This window comes from Marmota marmota, unplaced genomic scaffold, assembly GCF_001458135.2.
Source record: "Marmota marmota marmota unplaced genomic scaffold, marMar, whole genome shotgun sequence".
Taxonomy (NCBI): Eukaryota; Metazoa; Chordata; class Mammalia; order Rodentia; family Sciuridae; genus Marmota; species Marmota marmota.
In genome coordinates, this window is record NW_026000153.1 from 19,266,565 (window position 1) to 19,286,948 (window position 20,384).

Below are 20,384 nucleotides of genomic sequence, written 5' to 3' on the forward strand. Positions count from 1 at the left end.
GTGTCATTGAACAAGGGAAATGCATTGTTTGTAGGGAAGGAGAGAAATGAAATGTGTGAATGCTTAGCCTAGAGCCTTTTAAGCATTTGGTGTGACCCAATGCAGAAGAAGGAATCCCAGAAAGAACTTGGCAGCCAACAGGAAAGTCCAGCTGAATTCCTGAGTAGATTCTTACACAGAACTCCAGCTGCTACTACTGTGCTGTTCCATGGGTTCCCTTAAAGTTCTCTGGCACCAGAGTTTATTTTCTTTAAAAAAGTGATCATATAACTTTGTGCTTGTAAATACTTATACCCTACTATCAAGATAATAATATCCAGCCAGGTGTGGTAGTATATACCTATAATCCCAGCTATACCGTAGACTGAGGCAGAAGGATTCAAGTTCCAGGCCAGCCTGGATAACTTTGCAACTTAGTAAGACTTTGTCTCAAAATAAAACTTTTAAAAAGGGCTGGGGATGTACCTCAGTGGTAGAGTGCTTCCCTAGCATGTGCAAGAATCTGGGTTGAATCTCCAGTACTAGAAAAAAAAATCCATAATATTCTTCCTCCATATTCTCTGACACTGACTCTTGGCCCCATCATGATATATTTACAGAGACTCTCTTGCATTTACAGCTTTCTGTTCTCTCTCATGCAGAGCATTTCAGTGAAGCTTATTTGAATGTTTTTTCCCTGTATTTCTCCTTTCCCAAAGGAAGTTCCTGAATGCTGGCAAGCATGTCCTTGTGGAATATCCCATGACGCTGTCTTTAGCAGCAGCTCAGGAATTGTGGGAGCTGGCCGAGCAGAAAGGTGATGTATGTGTTGTCTTGAATACAGACCCACTTAGTAAGAGCTTCTGCCTCCAGAATACCTGTGGTACCTGTGTTAGTCAGTATTCCATGGCTGTGACAAAATACCTTAAAAAATGAACTCAAGGAAGGAAAGGTTTACTGTGGCTCACAGTTTCAGAGGTTTCAATCCATAGTCACTAGGCTCTGTTGTTTCTAAGATTATTAAACAGCATCACAGTATTATTAAATCACAGAGACTATTAAACAGCATCTGCTCACCTTCTGGGATCTGGGAAGCAAAAAAGAGCAAGTGAGGTGGGGCCGGGGATAAGACATATCTTTTCAGGGCACATCTCCAGTGATCCTCCTCCAGCAGGGCCTACCTCCTACAGTTTTTACCACCTCTCAATAGTCCAGTCATTCATTAACCCATCAATAGAGTGATCCATTGATGAGGTCACAGCCCTCATGATCCAGTCACTTCTCAAAAGCCCCATTTCTGAACATTGCTACATTGTACATCAAACCTTTGAAGGACACAGCCTTTGAAGGACATTTGAGATCCAAACCAAAATCGTTCCATCATCAATCGTTACTCCTTTCAAATTTAATCAATCTCAGATATATATATATATATTTTTTGATACTGAGGATTGAGCCCAAGGGTACTCTACCACCAATCCATATCCCTATATCCGTAACCTTTTTTTTTTTTTTTTTTTTGCATACCAGGAACACTTAACCACTGAGCCACATCCCCAGCCCTATTTTGTATTTTATTTAGAGACAGGGCCTCACTGAGTTGCTTGGGGCCTCATTGTTACTGAGGCTGGCTTTGAACTCTCGATCCTTCTGCCTCAGTCTCCAGAGCTGTTGGGATTACAGGTATGCACCACGGCACATAGCCCTCACCCTTTCTTTTTTAGTATTGGGGATTGAACTTAGGGGTACTTGGCCACTAAGCTACATCCCCAGGCCTATTTTTATTTAGAGACAGGTTCTCATTGAGTTGCTTAGCACCTCGCTTTTGCTGAAGCTGGCTTTGAACTTGTGATCATTCTGCCTCAGCCTCTGAAGCTGCTGAGATTACAGACGTGTGCCACTGTGCTCGGCAGCCCTGACCCTTTTTATTTTTTTTATTTTGAGGAGCTCATTAAGTTGCTTAGGCCTTGCTAAATTGCTGAGGCTGGTCTTCAACTTGTGATCCTTTTGCCTCAGCCTCCCAACTTGCTGGGGTTACAGGTGTGCACCATCGTGCCCAGCTCAGATATATTTTCCAGGCCATATTGGTACTATGGGCTCCCAAGATCCTTCCTACTCCCATACAGAAGCAATACTCGGAGGCCAGAGGGAAGGGTATTTGCAAACTTTTACTCTAATGACTAAAGATAAATTGTCTCCTACTGTGCTAGTATCATGACATTATTTTGGTCTTATGTATGTGATACTTACATTGTTAATGGAAAATATGCAAATATCTTATTTGCATACTTTAGTCTTTGTTGTTTCACAAAAGGAGCAACTATAATGTTACATGCCAGGAGCTTGGAAACTTTGAAGTATTTCATATGCTTAATTCTCCTAGAAACCCTTGGAGATAGGTGTTTTAATCTACTTTCTGTTGCTATAATAGAACACTTGAGACTAGATAATTTATAAAGAAGAGAACTTTGTTTTTACTTTATAGAGTGCTGGAGGCCAGAAGTCCAAGATCAGGTGTTTGCATCTGTTTGGCTTCTGGTGAGGCTCTCCTGCAGCTGCATACATGGGGGAAAGTAGAAAGACAAACTGGCATGTACAAAGAAAGAATGGGGCTTCTTCATTTAGCCAGTTCATTTCCCAAAAGAGCAAGAACACACATGAGAAAAGCATTCATCCATTCACAGAGGTGCAGATGCCTTGCTATAGGTCCCACCTCTCAACACTGCTACATTGGGACCCAAGCCTCAACATGAATTTGGTTAGGACAAACCATATTCAAACCTGTGTAGCAACAAGTATTTGCTTACCACCATTGTAGACAGATCATACTTTACTGAAATTTTTAAAAAATGTTTTTATAGTTGTAGATGGACAGAATGCCTTTATTTTATTTGTTGATTTTTATGTGTTGCTAAGAAGTGCACCCAGTGCCTCATGCATGCTAGGCAAGCACTCTGCCACTGAGCTACAGCCCCAGCCCTATTGAAACTTTTGATTATTGTTTTCAAACACTGGGATATACTCCTCTAGGCCAGGGCCCATCTTCTACTTCTATAGCCCCAGCAGCTAAACACTGCCTAGAACTCAGTAGGCCTTTAGTAGATGTCTGTGGAATGAACAACCAGATGAATGAATACAGAGGTGAATGAAAGTAGGGGAAGCTTTATGGTCATCACATCTTGTGTGATTTCTTAGGATACAGATGTCTATAGAGAAAGTACAAGGTGCCACAATATGTCTCACAGGTTTCTTGCTAATTTCGAAGGGAAGAAAGTGTACTATTATTATAAGGAGCTTTATATTATCTAAAATGATAGCCAATATGAATTAATCTGACATCACCAGCCATCTGGTATTCTTGTAAAATGTTTATCTAGATATAATGACATTTAAATCAAACTTTTAGTTAACAGAAAATATAGGGATAGAGGAACAAGTTAAACATTAAAAAAATATGAGCAAAGTAGAATGTGGAACAGTAGTATGTTAGCATGGCAGAATACCTGAGGCAATCAACTTACAAGGCGGAAAGCTTTATTTTAGCTCACAGTTTCAGAGGTTTCAAGTCCATGGTCACTTGGCTGTATTGCTTTGGGTGTGTGGTGGTACATCATGGCAGGAGTGCATGACAGAGGAAGCCAGGAAGCAAAGACAGTTGGGAAATGGAGAAGGTCTCTCTATCCCCTTTACACAATGACCTACCTTCCTTCCACTACCCCACCTCCATGATCCCATCACCTCTTAGTAGCACTATGGCTGCAATGCAGCCTTTAACACATAGGGCTTTGGCAGGCATTCCAGAGCCAAAGTATAGCCAACACTAGACAGTATAATAGGTTAAATTTTCTTCAAAAAAGATAATGCCTTGTATATAGTAGTGTTCTTCCAAAGACTACAGTATAGAAAGGAGAGGATAGGAGTATCTTTACACTAAAGAAGCCAGACAAACACTACCTCACCAGATGAGCAGGGTCAGTGTCAACATGAGTCATATGAATAGCATGTACGCTTGATGTGAAAGATGAAAATGGCCTTTCGCCTCTGTAGTCTTCCTCCCTAAAACACATAACCCAATCTAATCGTGAGAAAAATACCAGACAACTCTCAGTTGAGGGAAATTTTACAAAATATCTGATCAATCCTCTTCAGAACTGTCAAGGTCATTAAGAAACAAGGAAAGCCTGAGAAACCTGGCAGCCCGAGAAGAGTACCAGGAGTCATGACAACTAAATGTAATGTGGGATTCTGAAACAGAAGAGGCATGTTGGGTAAAAACTAAAAATCTGAATAAAGTTTGACCTTTATTTAATATGAGGAAGCGGTTTCACTTTATTTTTAATTGATAATTTACAAAGTTATGGGAACAGGGTTATTTTGATACATGTATACATTGTACAGTGATCAAATAAGGGTAATTAGTATACCCATCACCTCAAACATGTTTTTTTGTGTTAAAATATTTTAAAATCCTTTCTTCTAGCTATCTTGAAATGTATAATACATTTTTATTGACTATAGTTGCCCTACTGTGCCATGGACTTATTCCTCATATCTTACTGTAACTTTTTACCTATTGACCAACCTCTCCCCATCTCTACTCCCCCTACCCTTTCCACCTTCTGGTAATCATCATTCTACTCTCTACTTCTTTCTTGAATAGTAATAGCAATGTGTTTTTCACATTGCATTCTATCAGGTGGCACCTAATTCAATATGTTCCATTACTAATGATGCTGCTTGGTGAAGGTTGTTATGTTTCCATTATTCTTTGAGTATTTTCCTGCTTTCCGCACAAAATGACTTAGGCTACTCTTGTACTCTGCCTCAGCCCTGGAATTAGCCATTTCTCCAATGGCCAATGATATATAGATGCTAAAATTTAGATGCTAAGTATGTTTAATGTTTTCAGATGTCTCTGCTTTTAGGTCCTTTCAGTTTTAAAATGTAGAGTATACGTATATGAGTATGTGTGTGTGCATACACACATACACCCTATGGTTACTGTGTTTTATCACAATAAAGCATGGAGTGAATGGGAAAAAAAAGATGCAGTTAGAAGATGTAAAGCTTCTTTAATAGCCACAGATATGGAAACACAGCATGCTTCCAAATACAGTCCAGTTTCCCTGCTGCCCAGGGACCCCTCAGAGTATAGACAGAACTACCCACAAGTAGAGAAGCTTCTATTTATTGCAGACAGGGTTGTGCCATTTAGCTTCTACAAACTAAGCCATTTTGTGCTAGAAAGCCTCTGCGTATCTGAAAATACTCCTGTTGCCATGGAAATGTGCTAGGAGGCCAACTGAGAGGGATTCATACCTGCTCACTCCTGGGGTACAGATAAGCTGAGAACATTGGTAGTGTTTCCTGTGATGCTGGGTTGGACAAAGACAGGTGTCCCAGGAGCAACTTCTAGTGGCCCAGATTCTGCTTCAGTGAAATTGTCGATCACAACTGTACTTTGCCCTTAATCACAAAATAGTTTTAATATTTTACAAAGCTTCTGACCCAGATACAAAAAGTCCACCAGGGCAAAAAAAAAAATTTAATGGCTTTATTTTAATCTAAGTAAGACTTTCTCCTTCCTTGGAGGAAGGATCGTTTTTAAAAAATCATCTAGTTCTTCCAACTCTTTGAATAGTCATGTTATCTCCCTTCAATCTTCAGAGTTCATTTTCTTCTGCCTTAGCTTTTTATGCTGCACTGCCCCCTAGTGTCTAGAACATGAGCTAGCACCCTGCTGGCTCTCCAACACTTCCCTGGTCTTATTTTGCCCTTTTTTTATGCTGCACTGCCCCCTAGTGTCTAGAACATGAGCTAGCACCCTGCTGGCTCTCCAACACTTCCCTGGTCTTATTTTGCCCTTGAGGACAGGTGGATACAATTCTGCTCCCTTAATTTTCATTTCTGCTGTAAGCTTTGGCTTAGAACCTACTTCATCTAGGTTGTGTAAGTGTGTAGTACGTGGTGTAGCCATCCGTATGCCCAGGGAGTTATTTTTAATTCTGTGTGTCCTCTGAAGAAAAATAGACATAATCCCAGGATTATACAGAACTGTTAGTGACAGCCTTTCATATTCTATTTTTGTCAAAACAGGAAAAGTCTTGCATGAGGAGCATATTGAACTGTTGATGGAGGAATTTGCTTTCCTGAAAAAAGAAGTGGTGGGAAAAGAACTGCTGAAAGGGTCTCTCCTCTTCACAGGTCAGTTTTAGGAAGGATCACAGGTCACAAGAGGTCAGAAGGCCAGCTGGGTTCCTTACTTTCTCTCTAGGATGTGAGCTAGGATTGATTTCTGCTAAAGACTTTCTGACCATAGGCCAATTTAATATAATTTCCCTATGCTTCCATGAGCAATAAAATACCTATTTTTATTCATTTTCTTATAAAGATTTCATTGCTTCATGGGCCTCAAAAAGTATATTAGAAATCTTATGCAAATTTATACTTTCATTTCAATTTATTTAGCATAATTTTCCCTTATGAAATCTTTGGAGATTATGTTTCTAGAGGAGGTTGTACATGAAAACTCTTTTAAAAAGGACTGGGAGATGGGTGCTTGGAATGAAGAATATTTTTATACTTCTCCTTGCAGAGAAAAGAGAATATGCATGGCCCCTTTCTTCCTCCAGCAAGTTACAGGGACATTGGCCTGCAACCACAGCATTTTGTCTACTATGTATTGGAATATTGACTTTATGTTGGTCATTCTTTGAGCAGCTGTTAGCAATAGGAAGTGAGTATAATGTAGCCACCTGCTCTTGTGGCACTTTGGATGGACTCCTTATCTGGCTATACTCGGGGATATCAGGGCCATCTTTCCTGAGGGCTTTCATTAGAGAAAGCAGACCCCTTCATGGCTAGGTATTGTTCAGTTGTAAGACCAATTATCCCTGCATGAATTTCCAGACTGTACAATGGAACCTCTTTTTGAAATCTATCTTCGTTCTTGAAAATGACATGAAAGTTGTGGAAACCAGGGATAACCATTGACTTGTATATGGAGCTATGCTAAGAATGTGACAAGCATTCTTAATTCGTGAGAGTCCCATAAAGTGGGTATTTATTACCCTCATAATATAGGTGAAGAAATGTTAGCTCAGAGAGGAATAGCGTCACCATGTTCAGACACCGGTCGTTTGATAGAGACAGGTTGGACTTTGTGTGGCTCAAGCTTCTAGCGGCTGCTCAGGACTCAGGACTAGAGCAATTGGTGATCTGTACAGAGGAAGCTTTTTTCCTTTCTAAAATTGATACTTCTATCCTAAAGATTTCACTAATGATTGTTTGCTTTTATTTATAACTATTTTTAAAACATACTCATTATGTTAGGTGAATTTCAAAGTCTCAAGACATGTTTGGTTTATAATATATAAGGACACAGATATGAAGCCTTTTAAATTTAGGTCATGTTTTAATATTTGGGCTTGGGCAGAGTGAAGCAGTACTGTTTGTGACCAAACGATTTACACACAGATATTAGGTGTGCTTTTTTTTTCCCCTTAACACAAGATTATATAAAGACCAAGAAAATATTTCACACTAGATCAACCTTATTAATGTTAAACTAGCTTAAAGTTATTACTATTCTCTCAGCCTTTCAAGCTATCATGACCTTTGCCCCATTGCTATTTACATATATGGTATTGATATGAACCTGGATTTCAGGGATAAAATACCCCTGTTCTTCAACTTTTACCAGATGACTTGTAATCACTAATAGAAGAGGAAATGTATGTATGGATATGTAATTATCTATGTATATGTACATAAATGCATTGAATATATTAGAAACCCAAAACTTTTTTATTGTTCTCTTTGTCTGGAGTGACTGCTGTTGCCAGTAGAATTTCTTACTTTACTAACAAGACTGAATTTCATTAAAAAAAAAAAAAAAGGGAGATCCTTTTGTGAAAGAGTTTACATTTACCCACCTGTTCATCTTTGTGCGCACCCACCCCATAAGGCCTGGTCTCTTGTCCTGATCACCTGGCCCTGTTTTTTTCACTCCCCGCTGTGTTCTGGGTCTTGTTTTTCATCTGGCAGCCCTTTATTCCCAGTTCCCATGGTGTCTGTGATTCCCTACAGCTGGCCCTTTGGAAAAAGAACGGTTTGGCTTCCCTGCATTCAGTGGCATCTCTCGCCTGACCTGGCTGGTCTCTCTCTTTGGGGAGCTCTCCCTTGTGTCTGCCACTTTGGAAGAGCGAAAAGAAGATCAGTATATGAAAATGACTGTGCACTTGGAGACTGAAAACAAATGGTAAGTCCTAAGAAACTGAGGAGAAGCAAACTTCAGGATCTCCTCAGTTGTCCAAAAGGGTGACCCGAGAGGGAGCCCTGAGAACTCTCACTCTCTTTCAACTCTAGATCTGTCTGCTACCGCAGGTAACGAACTATGATTTCACTCGTTACCTCTTTTCATCCTCACAGCAGCAATGTGAGGCAAAGACCAACAAAAACCCATTTGCCAGTAAGTGAAGAGCAGCTTTCAAAATTCAAGCAGATTGTCTTAAGACACTCATGTAATTAATACCAGCTTTATTATTTATTAATTTACTTAAGAGATTGAGTCCGACTTTGTTGCCCAGGCTGGCCCTGAACTTCTGGGTTCAAGTGATCCTCCTCCTTCAGCCTCCCAAGTACTGGGACAACAGGTGTGCGCTACTGTACCCAGCTAAGATTACTTCATTTTTACTGAGACGGGAATAGAGGAACAGAAACATCTTGACATCTTCTATCACTCAAACCTCAAGACTCCATGTTATTTGGAAAGACATGAAAAATTTTCTTAGGAAGATAAGACAGTTTGGAATACCCCAGATTTATTTTTATCCACTGTCAAAATAAAGGAATAAGTTATATTAAAGTTAATCTTTGTTATCACATTTTGGAACATTTGCAAGGCTGCACTGTGAACTTTCAAAACTAGCCAGGAGAGTTAATTTTAGATGAAGTGAGACCAACTTTTTGGTGGAGTTTGTAACCGTCATTAATTTGTATGATGGCTTGATCCCTATAGTTTTACTTACTTGATCAATATAATGGCTGTTTCCTGGAATCTTTGTCAGACCTGAATAGGAATTTTTTATTTCTGGGCTAGTACTAAGCACACAGGAAACATTTAATCACTTTCAGCACAGAAAACTAGCTGAACTTAGTTCTTCAGAGCAGGTTGGACCCTGCTGGGTTAATGTTCTCTTGATACAGCATGTTGTTTCTGGTGGGAAAGAAACCATCTTATCCTGCAAATATTTGCAAATGAAGGTTATCAGAGAGAGAGAGGAGTTCCAGAGAAACTGCCTGCGAACTTAGGCCTGTGTTTTTGTTGGAATGCCTGGAATCAGTTGCTGTCCCAGCCCAGCATGTGAATGGAGCAGGCCCTCTCGTTAGCTCCACTCCACCAGGTGGAAGTGCCCATTGCCAGGGTTCTCACTTAAACCTTCAAGTAGAAAAGAGTAAAACTTTCCAGATTTTTAGAAGACAGGGCCACAAAATGTGGAAGTTGTTCTATAATCTTCTTTCCTGGTTTCTTCCTGCATGTGTGGCTACACTGTGGCCCCTACTTTATGCACTTCAGATCTCTTCCTCTTAAGCATTGTCCTACACTCCAGTGTTGGTCTTGGTAAGGTTAACCCAGGAGAGGGCTAACCTTCCCCCAGTATATCAGGGTTCTCCAAAGACAAACCAATATGATTTGTATATAAATAGATTAGAGGGTATTTATTATATAATTGGCTCATGTGAAGAAGTCCCATGATAAACTGTCTACAGGTTGGAGACCCCAGGATCTGGTAACCATGGCTCAGTACAAGTCCAAAGGCTTCAGAATCAGGGAACCCCAGAGTGTAACTCTTGGTTCAGGGCTGAAAGCCTGAGAAACTAGGAAGGGGTCCATTGGTGTTATGTTCAACGACCAGAGAACGTGGACTTAGAAAGTACAAAGCAGGAGATAAGCATGCCCCCACTCTCAGGGGAAGAATCCAATTAGCCTTTTGTGTGCACTCCAGGGTCCTGACTGATTGAATGTTACCCACCCACACTGAGAGCAGAACTTTCCCATTGAGTCCACCTAAAGTCACATGCTAACTTCCTCTGGAAACACCCTCACAGACACACTCGAAAGTCATGCTTTTCCAGGTTTTTAGCTGTTCCTTAATCTAATCAGGTCAACACAAAAGGGAATTATCCACTCAAGTTGGAGGCAGCCTTGTGCTTCCTGCAACACCCAAAACAATCTTCAGTGTCCTCCTTGCAATCCTTTTGCTAAATCCTGCTGCATTATTATGGCACACCATTCTGGAAGTAAATAACAAAAAAAAAAAAAAAAAAAGGATGATGGTGATTTCCCTGTATTCTTTACCATGGCTCATCCGCCTGCTCACCCCAGGCTTGACATCTGCAGACAAATAGGAGGGAGTAGAAATTCCAGGCCCCAGTGTGATGTTTGTTTAGGATTAACACCATTCCTGTTCACACTGCCAGCTCTATCACTGAATTCAACAGTCCAACAAAATTACCTTGTCCTTGACCCTGGCTCATCCCAGTAGTGAAAGAAAAGAGAAAGCAAAGAGTGTTAACGAGGACCAACACCATGTCATTTCACTCTTGGGACTTTGTTACAAAAAAAGAGAAGGAAAAGATATATATGTGTGCCAAATTGACATATGAATGTACCCACACATTGACATATGTGAAGATGTTGAATTCAGGTATCCAAAATTTAAAATTGGAAAAGGTGCATATATTTAGCAATAGTAAAAAATTATGTAATCAATCATATATGTAGAAAAAACAATGGCAGAATATACAGGATCATTAAATTATTTTTAAATAAGCAAAAGAAATGATCAAAAATTGTTACCAGGTACAAGTGGCCCATGCCTGTCATCTTAGCTACTTGGGAGGATGAAGCAGATCATGAAATTTGAAGCCAGCCTAGGGTAATTTAATGAGACCTTGTCTCAAAATAAAATTTTAAAAGGGGCTGGGGGTGTAATTTTGTGTTAGAGTGCTTACCTCACATGCCCAAGGCCCTGGGTTCAATCCCCAGTACCAAAGAGGGGGAATTTTATTGTTTAAGGGTTTATGTGCCATATACAAACCTTATGTATATTGATAAATATTTGAAAAGATTGTGTTAAACTGAAGATGTGTTTACTTAGGTACAAGAATTTGTGAAATTTTTTTCCATTTTAGAAATACTTAAATTATTGTTTTATAGTTTTTTATAGTATATTTGAAAGAGCAGGGCTTAGAGTGGAAGTCAGTGGTATGTGCAAGGCCCTGGGTTCAGTCCCCAGCACTGTAAAAACAACAAAAAAATTACAAAAGTAGATTTCTATCATAATATTCAATGAAGCTATTTACTTGTAAGTCAGTTCTACTTAAGACATAGCTCAGTGTTCTTTAAGCAGGTATCATAATTCTTATCTTTCCTAAAGAGAGAAACAACTCAGGGAAAGGAGAGAGATTGGGCAAGTTTATCCTACTTGGATTGTAGATTTTTATGAGTGTTGATGTGAACCCCAACCAGAAATATGAAACAGATATGGAGGTTCTTTGTTAACTAGTGGTGGGTATTGTTTGGCATACGTTTGAGTTCAGAGACTTCTTTTGAGTTTCTGATGAAAGAAGTCTAAGAATTTGTCCTTATCAATAATACATATACCAAGGAAACAGTTTGCACACAATCCAGGTGGCTGTCATCTGGTCCATATCAGGATCCCCTTAAAGGATCTATAAGAACAAATTGACATTTACACAAAAGTCTTTCAAAAAATCCACCTGCCCAGTAGCAAACATGCATAAATGACTGTTTGGCAGTAAAGTTGGAAACACAGCCACCCATGGCCTTTGGGAGGTGGTGGAGATCAGGATGCCACTGAGCCACAGCTGCAGGGAAAGTGGGTTCCAAATGCAGACCTATACCAGGAGGTCAGGTGCCAACAAACACCGATTTCCATTCCCGTGTAACCTTTAACAATAAGATTCTCTTGTCTTTGCAGTCCACTGTCATGGATTGAAGAGAAAGGACCTGGTCTAAAACGAAACAGATATTTAAGCTTCCATTTCAAATCTGGGTCCCTGGAGAATGTGCCAAATGTAGGTGTCAATAAGAACATTTTCCTAAAAGATCAAAATATATTTGTCCAGAAACTCTTAGGCCAGTTCTCTGAGAAGGAACTGGCAGCTGAAAAGAAGCGCATCCTGCACTGCCTGTCTCTTGCAGAAGAAATCCAGAAATACTGCCTTCCAAAGAAGTGAGGAGGAAGTGACCCAGGGCTCTTGGATTGGATCAGAGTTTGATGTTTATCAAGAATTGACCTTTATTCTTATAATTAAACATTAGCTAAACAGGATTATCTTACTGTAGTAGTTGCTTTGGGGTGATATTTTGGATTGGGACTATGCAGTTTGGATGAGGAAAGAACTTACCTTGGTTGAGCTGAGCCAAATGCTCTGTATGCTGTTTTCATTTACTCCTCCCCACAGCCCTATGAGAAGGGCGTGGGCATGCCTCTCATTAATGAACCAGAAAACCTTGTTTGAAGTCAACCAGATAGTAAATAGCAAAACTGGACTTTTAAGCCTACCTGTGATCTGAACCACTACCAAATGCTGCCTTAAACTCTTTCCTGCATTAAAGATTTTTATTGTCCTCCATAAGCATTCACTGGGTGACTCTGTTGGATGCTTGAGAATTCTAAAATATAGCCATTGCATTCATCAACTCACAGTGTCAAAAGGGAACCAGCCACACAAACAGGTCATTATGACACAGTGGTATCAGTAAAAGATATGCACAGTGGACCCAGAGAAGCATTCAGATTTCCAAAAATGTTCTTGCTGACAAATGGCTCAGCTGGGGCAAAGGACATTCCTGGTGGAGGGTTGGCCTAAGCAAAGGAATGGGAGCAAGAAGCAGCCTGGAGAGCCCCCAGGAACAGTGTTGCTGGAACATAAGGGTCTTGAAGAGGGAAATCTGATTGGAGGGAACCTGTAAAGCAAATGTAAGACCTGGGGTTTCATTTGTTAGCACAAATGCACTGAAGATGTCATTTAATAGAGGAGTGGAATCACTGGTTTCAGTTGAAGTAAGATGGCGGTATGGAGGAGGTAAGATTGAGATAAAGAAGAGGCATCAAGTTGCATCCACAACTTGTGTGCAACCTTGGCTGCTCATGTCAGGTCAGGCTCTGCTGCTCTTTCATTTCATTGTTGATCCTGTTCCGTTTTCTCTGAAACTCATATCCACTCCCCACTGGCCATCGTGACGTTAAACCAGTTTAGGAGCTATGAGGGCAGTGATGGAGTCCAGCTCTATTTGCTACTCTGCTTTTATTCCATCACCATAGTCCTTCAAGGTAAAGCAGTCAAATGTATTAATTTGTGATTTTAAAGGTCCTTAAAGTTATTATCATATGCAAAAGGTTTGTAATAAATATTGATCAGTTGGTTCTTTTGTTTTATTGCCCACATCAAATGTCCCAAGAGGGGAGGGATAGTGTGTGTCTGATACCCTGTGTAGCATCTAGCATGAGGTAAATATCAAACATATTTGATCATTAAAATGCAATGAATCCACCTTTCCCATTTGACTTTGGTAATTCTGCTATCTCAAAAAAAAAAAAATAGTGACCTTATTTGATATTGGGAGTAGGTGTCAAAACAAGAGCTAGACAGAGATTAACATAGTGAAAACAGATTTAATACAGGCATTATTACAATAGGGAATGTGAACTCAAGTCTAAAACTTGGCTCAATTTCACATACAGCATGGGTCAGTGCTGTTTTCATAGCCCATAAGCAGGATAGGGGCCATTGGGTAGAAAATTAAAAAGAATGATCATGACTAAGGGGAATTCTAGCTAAGCCACATTGACAGAATTGTAACTGAAGGCAGGCTGGGTGACTGGGGTGACTTGATTCCAGTGGTGGTAGAGGAGAAATTTGATCAGATGTTGAGTGGTCAGACACCAAGAGTGGGGACTCTTACCAAGTAATTTAGTAGGAACTTTGCTGAACCTGGGCCATGGCAAGATAGAGAAGTCCCAAGGCTCAGGATACCTGAAAAGAGAGTTCAGAGGAGCCTGACTAAAGTCTGGTAGCAGAGAGTCTGTCATGGGCCACGTGAATACTAATTGGGATTGATGACTACTTATCATTGCTTTGGTCAGAAGATTCAAAGTAAAACATCCATTTATTTTACTCATTGATGAGAACTGCAGAGGCAGAAGAAAGAAGAAATGGAAGAAAACAACCCAAATGATGGAGAAACAGCCTTACTTTGCTCTTTACAATTCCCTAAGTATTCTGTGAGGTTGCTGGGCCAGTCCTGCCTAGTAACCACGCCTGGCTCTATGCTACTGCAGTATTTCCCAAGTACTCTTTCTTCAGAAGGTGGCACCCCATCCCCATCATAATTTCTCTCCCAGAGTGTCAAGAAAAAATACAAGTGCCCATTTTCTCAATTCAATGTAAAGAAAAAACCTTTTGTCTTACTTTATACTACCCATAAGTACTGGGGGCTCTCTAGGAGGGCCTGATGTCTCCAGGTGGGAGTCACTGCAGTAGTGCCCTTGACTCCCTCTGTCCCTTGGACCCTCTCTCTATGACAGGAGTGTCCTGCTTGTAAAGATAAGAAAAGAAGTTATCCCATGAAACCCAGCACCTTCTCTCTCTGAACTGACATCTTTAAGATACATGAAAGTTCTCCACTTGTTTATGTGGTTTGTGACCAGGACATATTGACCACGGGTGTAACTGACAGCTGCAATAAAGTTGCTGAGCTGGGGTTGTGGCTCAGTGATAGAGCGCCCCTCTCACCTGTTTGAGGCACTGGGTTCCATCCTCAGCACCACATAAAAATAAATAAATACAATAAAGGTATTGTGTCCATCTACAACTAAAAAAAAAAAAAGAATAAAGTTGCTGATTCCTCAAAGGCAGGGCAGATTAGCAAACGTATTAAGCATTCCTCAGCTTTATATTAAAATTAAATCTTTAAGATTGTACCTCTTTCTTTTTACCTTAATTGTTCCCCAAAATTGGAGGGTATTCTTTGTGGGACCCTGAGAATCCTGATAAGAAATCAGATTAAGGGGCCAGGGTTGTGGCTCAGTGGTAGAGCACTTGCCAAGCATGGGGCACTGGGTTCAATCCCAGCACCACATAAAAAATATAAATAAACAAAATAAAGGTATTGTGTCCATATACAACTAAAAAGAGTATTTTTTAAAAATCAGATTAAAGAAAAGAGAGAAGATACATTAGCTAGTGACACTAGAGCACATCATAAGGCTGATTTTTGGAAAACCCTTTGATAAACTTGCCCAGTGGTTGTGACACTAGAGAAGGGTAGGGAACAAGAGGCCCAAGAGAGCTGAACCTTTGATTCTGGAAGTGTGGGATGCTGACTACACTTTAATTTGGCATTGGTGAGGTAAGGATGCTATCAGCAATGGAAATTCTCAGGCCTATCTCAGACTTACTTAATCAGAATCTGCATTTTAATAGGATCTTATGGTGACTGTGTGCACATCAAAGTCTCTTGAAGCTTATAGACTAGTAAGGAATTTTTATTAAATAAATAATGATACTTATTAAATAATAAATACCCAAGCATAGTGGTGAAAAGGGCTATAAAGATTTTAAACATGTATGGCATTTCAAGCTACTTAGTAGGCTGAGGCAGGAGGATTGCATGTTGGAGGCCAGCCTCAGCAACTCAGTGAGATGGTCTCAGAACAAAAAATTGGAAAAACTAGGGGTGTATCTCAGTGATTAGAGCACCCTTGGTTCAATTCCCAATCCCAGTATTTAAAAACAAACAAACAAACAAGAACAACAACAAAAACACACCTTACCCTAGGGAGAGGATAAGTTGGACAAGGAGTCAGGAAGGATTCCCTAAAGAATGTGAAATACGCTGAAACTTGAAGGTTGAGGAATTGTCTCAGCACATAGAGATGGACAAGGTACTGAGTAAACATTCCCGGCAGAAGGAACAGTCTATACCAAGCCCTTTTAATGGCCAGATACAAGGCCAGCAACTACCCCTGGAGGTAACGCAGAAACTCAGTTCCTTTGGTGGATTCTAGTTGACTATTTTTATTTTTTGGTACTGGGGAATTAAACCCAGGGTCACTTAACCACTGAGCCACATCTCCAGGCCCCCTTTTATGTTTTATTTTGAGATAAGTTCTCACTAAATTGCTGTCCTTAGGGCCTTGCTAAATTGCTGAGGTTGGTCTTGAATTTGCATTTCTCCTACCACAGCCTTCTGAGTGGCCGAGATTACAGGAGTTTCCCTATTTTGGTGTTCAGCTTGTAAAAGGACTTGTCAGAACAAACCATGTCATCAAAATTGAAGTAGTGTGCATTGAAAATAAGCTTGATCATGGGCATATGCAGAATTTCCAATGTATTTTTAAGTATAAATAAAACTATAATGTAGAATTTTTAATCTTAGGTTTCTTGAATATAAAGAGATGAATTATTCCAATTATTGTCAGTCCTTTTTTATGTTTTTTAAAAATATAGTTCAGAGCATGGAAACTGAAGTGTTGACCCCTGTCTCTAGAATCTAAGTTCCTCTGAAGCCATAGGGACTTGCCTGGGATTAAATATATATCTTATATAACTTGGCTATTCATTTTTATGTTTGATTTTTAGATTCATGTATACATTAACAGTTCATGTGGTTATTATTTGGTCATTTAGGGTAGTGAGAATAAAGTTAGCTGTGAATGAAGCAAAGTTGTAAAGAGATAAGTGTGGTAAGTTTTAAAAATAAATAAGCTCAAACAAAATAGAAGTTATTGAAGCTCATCTCATGTTCAGTAGTCTTCCAGCCTCTCAGATGCCTAATAGTTCATATATCAGGATAACAAGTAACAAAGATAGTTGAAATAAGAGAACTTGTCCATTGGTCTTTCATCTAAAAGCAGTGAGTTACATCACGCCTTCCAACTGTGTTTCTAACATTACAATATTTGTATGATATTGAAACCTGTACTCATATATTGTGTAAATAATATGAAACTGTATATTTTTCAAAGATTTTTTTAAACTTTGGGAAATCTTCTTTTGTTAAGATGTTAAAGGAATAAAAGCTGGAAAAAAAATAAAACTGTACCTTCAAAAAAAAATGTGGACACAATACCTTTTATTTATTTTTATGTGGTGCTGAGGATTAAACCCAGTGCCTCACACATGCTATGTGAGCACTCTACCACTGAGCCACAACCCCAGCCCATAAGGTATCTTTTGGATAGTAAGAAGGAAACTTAAGTTCAGGGAACTGAACTTATGGTCAATTTGGGGGTATAGATCCAATCCGGAAATAAATAGAAGCGCAAACCCAGAGCCAAATTGCTCAAGGACAGCCAGGGCCACAAATGGGGAGAGGATGGGACATTTGGATAAACTGTGGTATGGGACAGAAGAAAGTAAAATAATTAAAGAAAAAGTGAAAGTATCAGAGACTCTGTGAGAAAGATTAACAAGAAGTTGGGTGCATTGGGGCACACCTATAGTCCCAGGTAATCAGGAGGCCTAGGACCAAAGATTGATGGGGCCCACAGATTCAGTGACGGAATGTAACCAATTCACTGTTGGTCACTGTGACATAATACATGAGAAAAACAACTTAAAAGAGGGAAGATTTATTTTGGCTCATGGTTTCAGAGGTTTTAGTCCATAGGCAGGTGGCATGAATGGTATGAGCCTGAGATGAGGCAGAACATCATGGCAGAAGCCAGAGCTGAACAAAGATGTTCACCTCATAGAAATCTGGAAGCAGAGACATACAGAAAGGGACTGAAGACAAAATAAACCCCTCAAAGGCACTCCCCCAGTGAAACACCACTTTCAACCAAGTCTCACCTCCTAAAGTTTCTACCACCTCCAAATAGTGCCACCAGCTAGGGACCAAGCTTTCAACACACGAGCCTCTGGTGGATATTCCAGACCCAAACTATAACACCCATGTATACTATGGTCACATAGCAAGACTTGGTCTGCACAGACGTCACAACTATTTCTCTTGGCTTGGGGTCATTTCTCTGGTATTCCTCATACTCTCATCTGAAAGAGTGATGTCATGTGGGAAAGTAACAGGATCCTTCTATGTCATGGAAGAATTTGGAGAAAACTGATGTGAACTCTCCTCCACATGTTTAGTAGAATTCACCAGTAACATTTCTGGATGAGAGTTTTTCTTGCTGTGCAGTTGTTTTATTATTATTGCACTCACATCAATTCCCAAGTGTGTTCAGATTATTTTCTTGAGTTAGTTTTGGTAGTTTGTTTCTAGTAATTGGTCCATCCATGTGAATTATCTGACATACTGGCATATCTTTGTTCATTTTATTTTTCTAAAAACAGTCTTCTTTATCTTTTTATTGGTACATTATAATACTTAATTGTGGGATTGTTACATATTCATATATGCACATAATTTGATCTATCTCATTACCCAGCACCTGCCCTTTCCCTCTCCTTCTCCCTCCCCATGATTTCCTTCCTCTATTCTACCACTTTCCTTTCTATAATTTTAAAAATTAGTACAAGTATACATGAAAGTGGGATTCATATGGACATAGCATAATTTGTTCCATTTATTGTTATATATTCATACATACACATAATTTGATATAATTACCCCCATATCTTTCATTGCCCTCCCCCTTGATGTCCTTCCTCTACTTTATTGGTCTCCCTTCTATTTTTGTAGTGACCTTTTTTATTCCTTTTTTTCCCTCTAGCTTCCATATATGAGAGAAAATATTTGACATTTGACTTTTGACTTTCTGAAGCTAGCTTATTTCACTTAGCATGATGTTCTCTAGTCCCATCTATTTACCAGAAAATGACATGATTCATTGTTCTCTATGGCTGAGTGAAACTTTATAGTATGTATTGTGTGTGTATATATGTGTGTGTACCACAATGTATATATGTGTATGCATTCATCTGTTCATCATCACCTACACTGGTTCCACAACTTGGTTATTGTAAGTTGTGCTGCTATAAACATAGGTGTGTATGTATCAATATGGTAAGCTTATTTCTTTATCTATTTTTTGATACAGGGGATTGAATCCAGGGGCACTTAACCACTGAGTCACATCCCCAGTCCTTTTTTGGGTTTTATTTAGAGACAAGATCTCGTTGAGTTGCTAAGGGCCTTGATAAATTGCTGAGGCTGACATCGAACGTGTTATACTCCTGCTACAGCTTCCCAAGCTGCTGGGATTACAAGCATGTGCCATCTTGCCCAGCTCTATTTTAGTTCTTTTGAATAAATACCAAGTAGTGGAATATCTGGATCACATGGTGGTTCCATTCTTAGTCTTTTGAGGAATCCATACCGATTTCCATAGTGATTGTACTAATTTTCAGTCCCACCAACAATGTAACAGTTTACGTTTTCCCCTGAATCCTTACCAGCATTTATTGTTCTTCATATTCTTGATGATTGCACTGTAATTGGAGTGAGATGCATTTCCCTGATTAGTAAGGGTGTTGAACATTTTTTCTTATATTCATTGACCTTTTGTATTTCCAAGAGAATTGTTTAGTTCATTTGCCCATTTTTTTAAACTGGGTTATTGTGGTTTGTTGACGTTTTTTGAGTTCATCATATATTCTGGATATTAATCAACTGTCAGAATTGTAGCTAAAAAAAATTTTCTCCCATTCTATGGAGGCTCTCCACACTCTTTTTTCCTTTGCTATACAGAGGCTTTTTAGTTTGATGCTATCAAACTTATTGATTCTTGGCTTTATTTCTTGAACTTTAGGTGTCTTTTGAGGAAGTTGATGCCTACACACACATATTGGAGTGTTAACACTCCAACACATTTTCTTGTAGCAGTTGCAGTGATTCTGGTCTTTGATCTTCTGGTTAACTTTTGTGCAGGTTAAGAGATAGGGATCAACTTTCATTCTTCTATCTATGGATAACCAGTTTTCCTAGCATCCTTTTTTTTGGGGGGGGGGGGACCAGGGATTGAACTCAGGAGCACACGACAACTGAGCCACATCCCCTATTTTGTATTTAATTTAGAGATAGGGTCTCACTGAGTTGCTTAGTGCCCTGCTTTTGCTGAGGGTGGCTTTGAACTCACAATCCTCCTGCCTCAGCCTTCTGAGCCTCTGGGATTACAGATGTGTACCACTGTGCTTAGCCCAAGATTAGTTTTTGAAAAGACTTATCTTTTCCCTATGATATGTTTGAGCAACTTTGTCAAGCATCTATATTGATTTGTCTTTTCTTCTATTGTGTTCCATTTGTTTCCATGTCTGTTTTTATGGCCAATATCATTGTGTTTGAATTGTGACATCTCCAGCATTGCTCTTACTGCTCTGAATTGCTTTTTGTTATTCTGAATATTTTATTC

At 39.5% G+C, this 20,384-nt stretch overlaps 1 protein-coding gene across 2 annotated transcripts in view; it reads left to right on the forward strand.

Annotated features, from left to right (window-relative positions):
* The window catches only part of Blvra (biliverdin reductase A), a 37,121-nt gene extending 23,688 nt beyond the window's left edge, over positions 1-13,433 (forward strand). For both annotated transcript variants that reach the window (XM_015490254.2, XM_048786500.1), the window contains exons 5-8: positions 699-796; positions 6,076-6,183; positions 8,068-8,239; positions 11,985-13,433. In XM_015490254.2, the coding sequence (XP_015345740.1) occupies positions 699-796; positions 6,076-6,183; positions 8,068-8,239; positions 11,985-12,243 (637 nt within the window). In that variant the 3' untranslated portion in view covers positions 12,244-13,433. The remainder of the gene's footprint in view (positions 1-698; positions 797-6,075; positions 6,184-8,067; positions 8,240-11,984) is intronic.
* Positions 13,434-20,384: the final 6,951 nt, after the last annotated feature.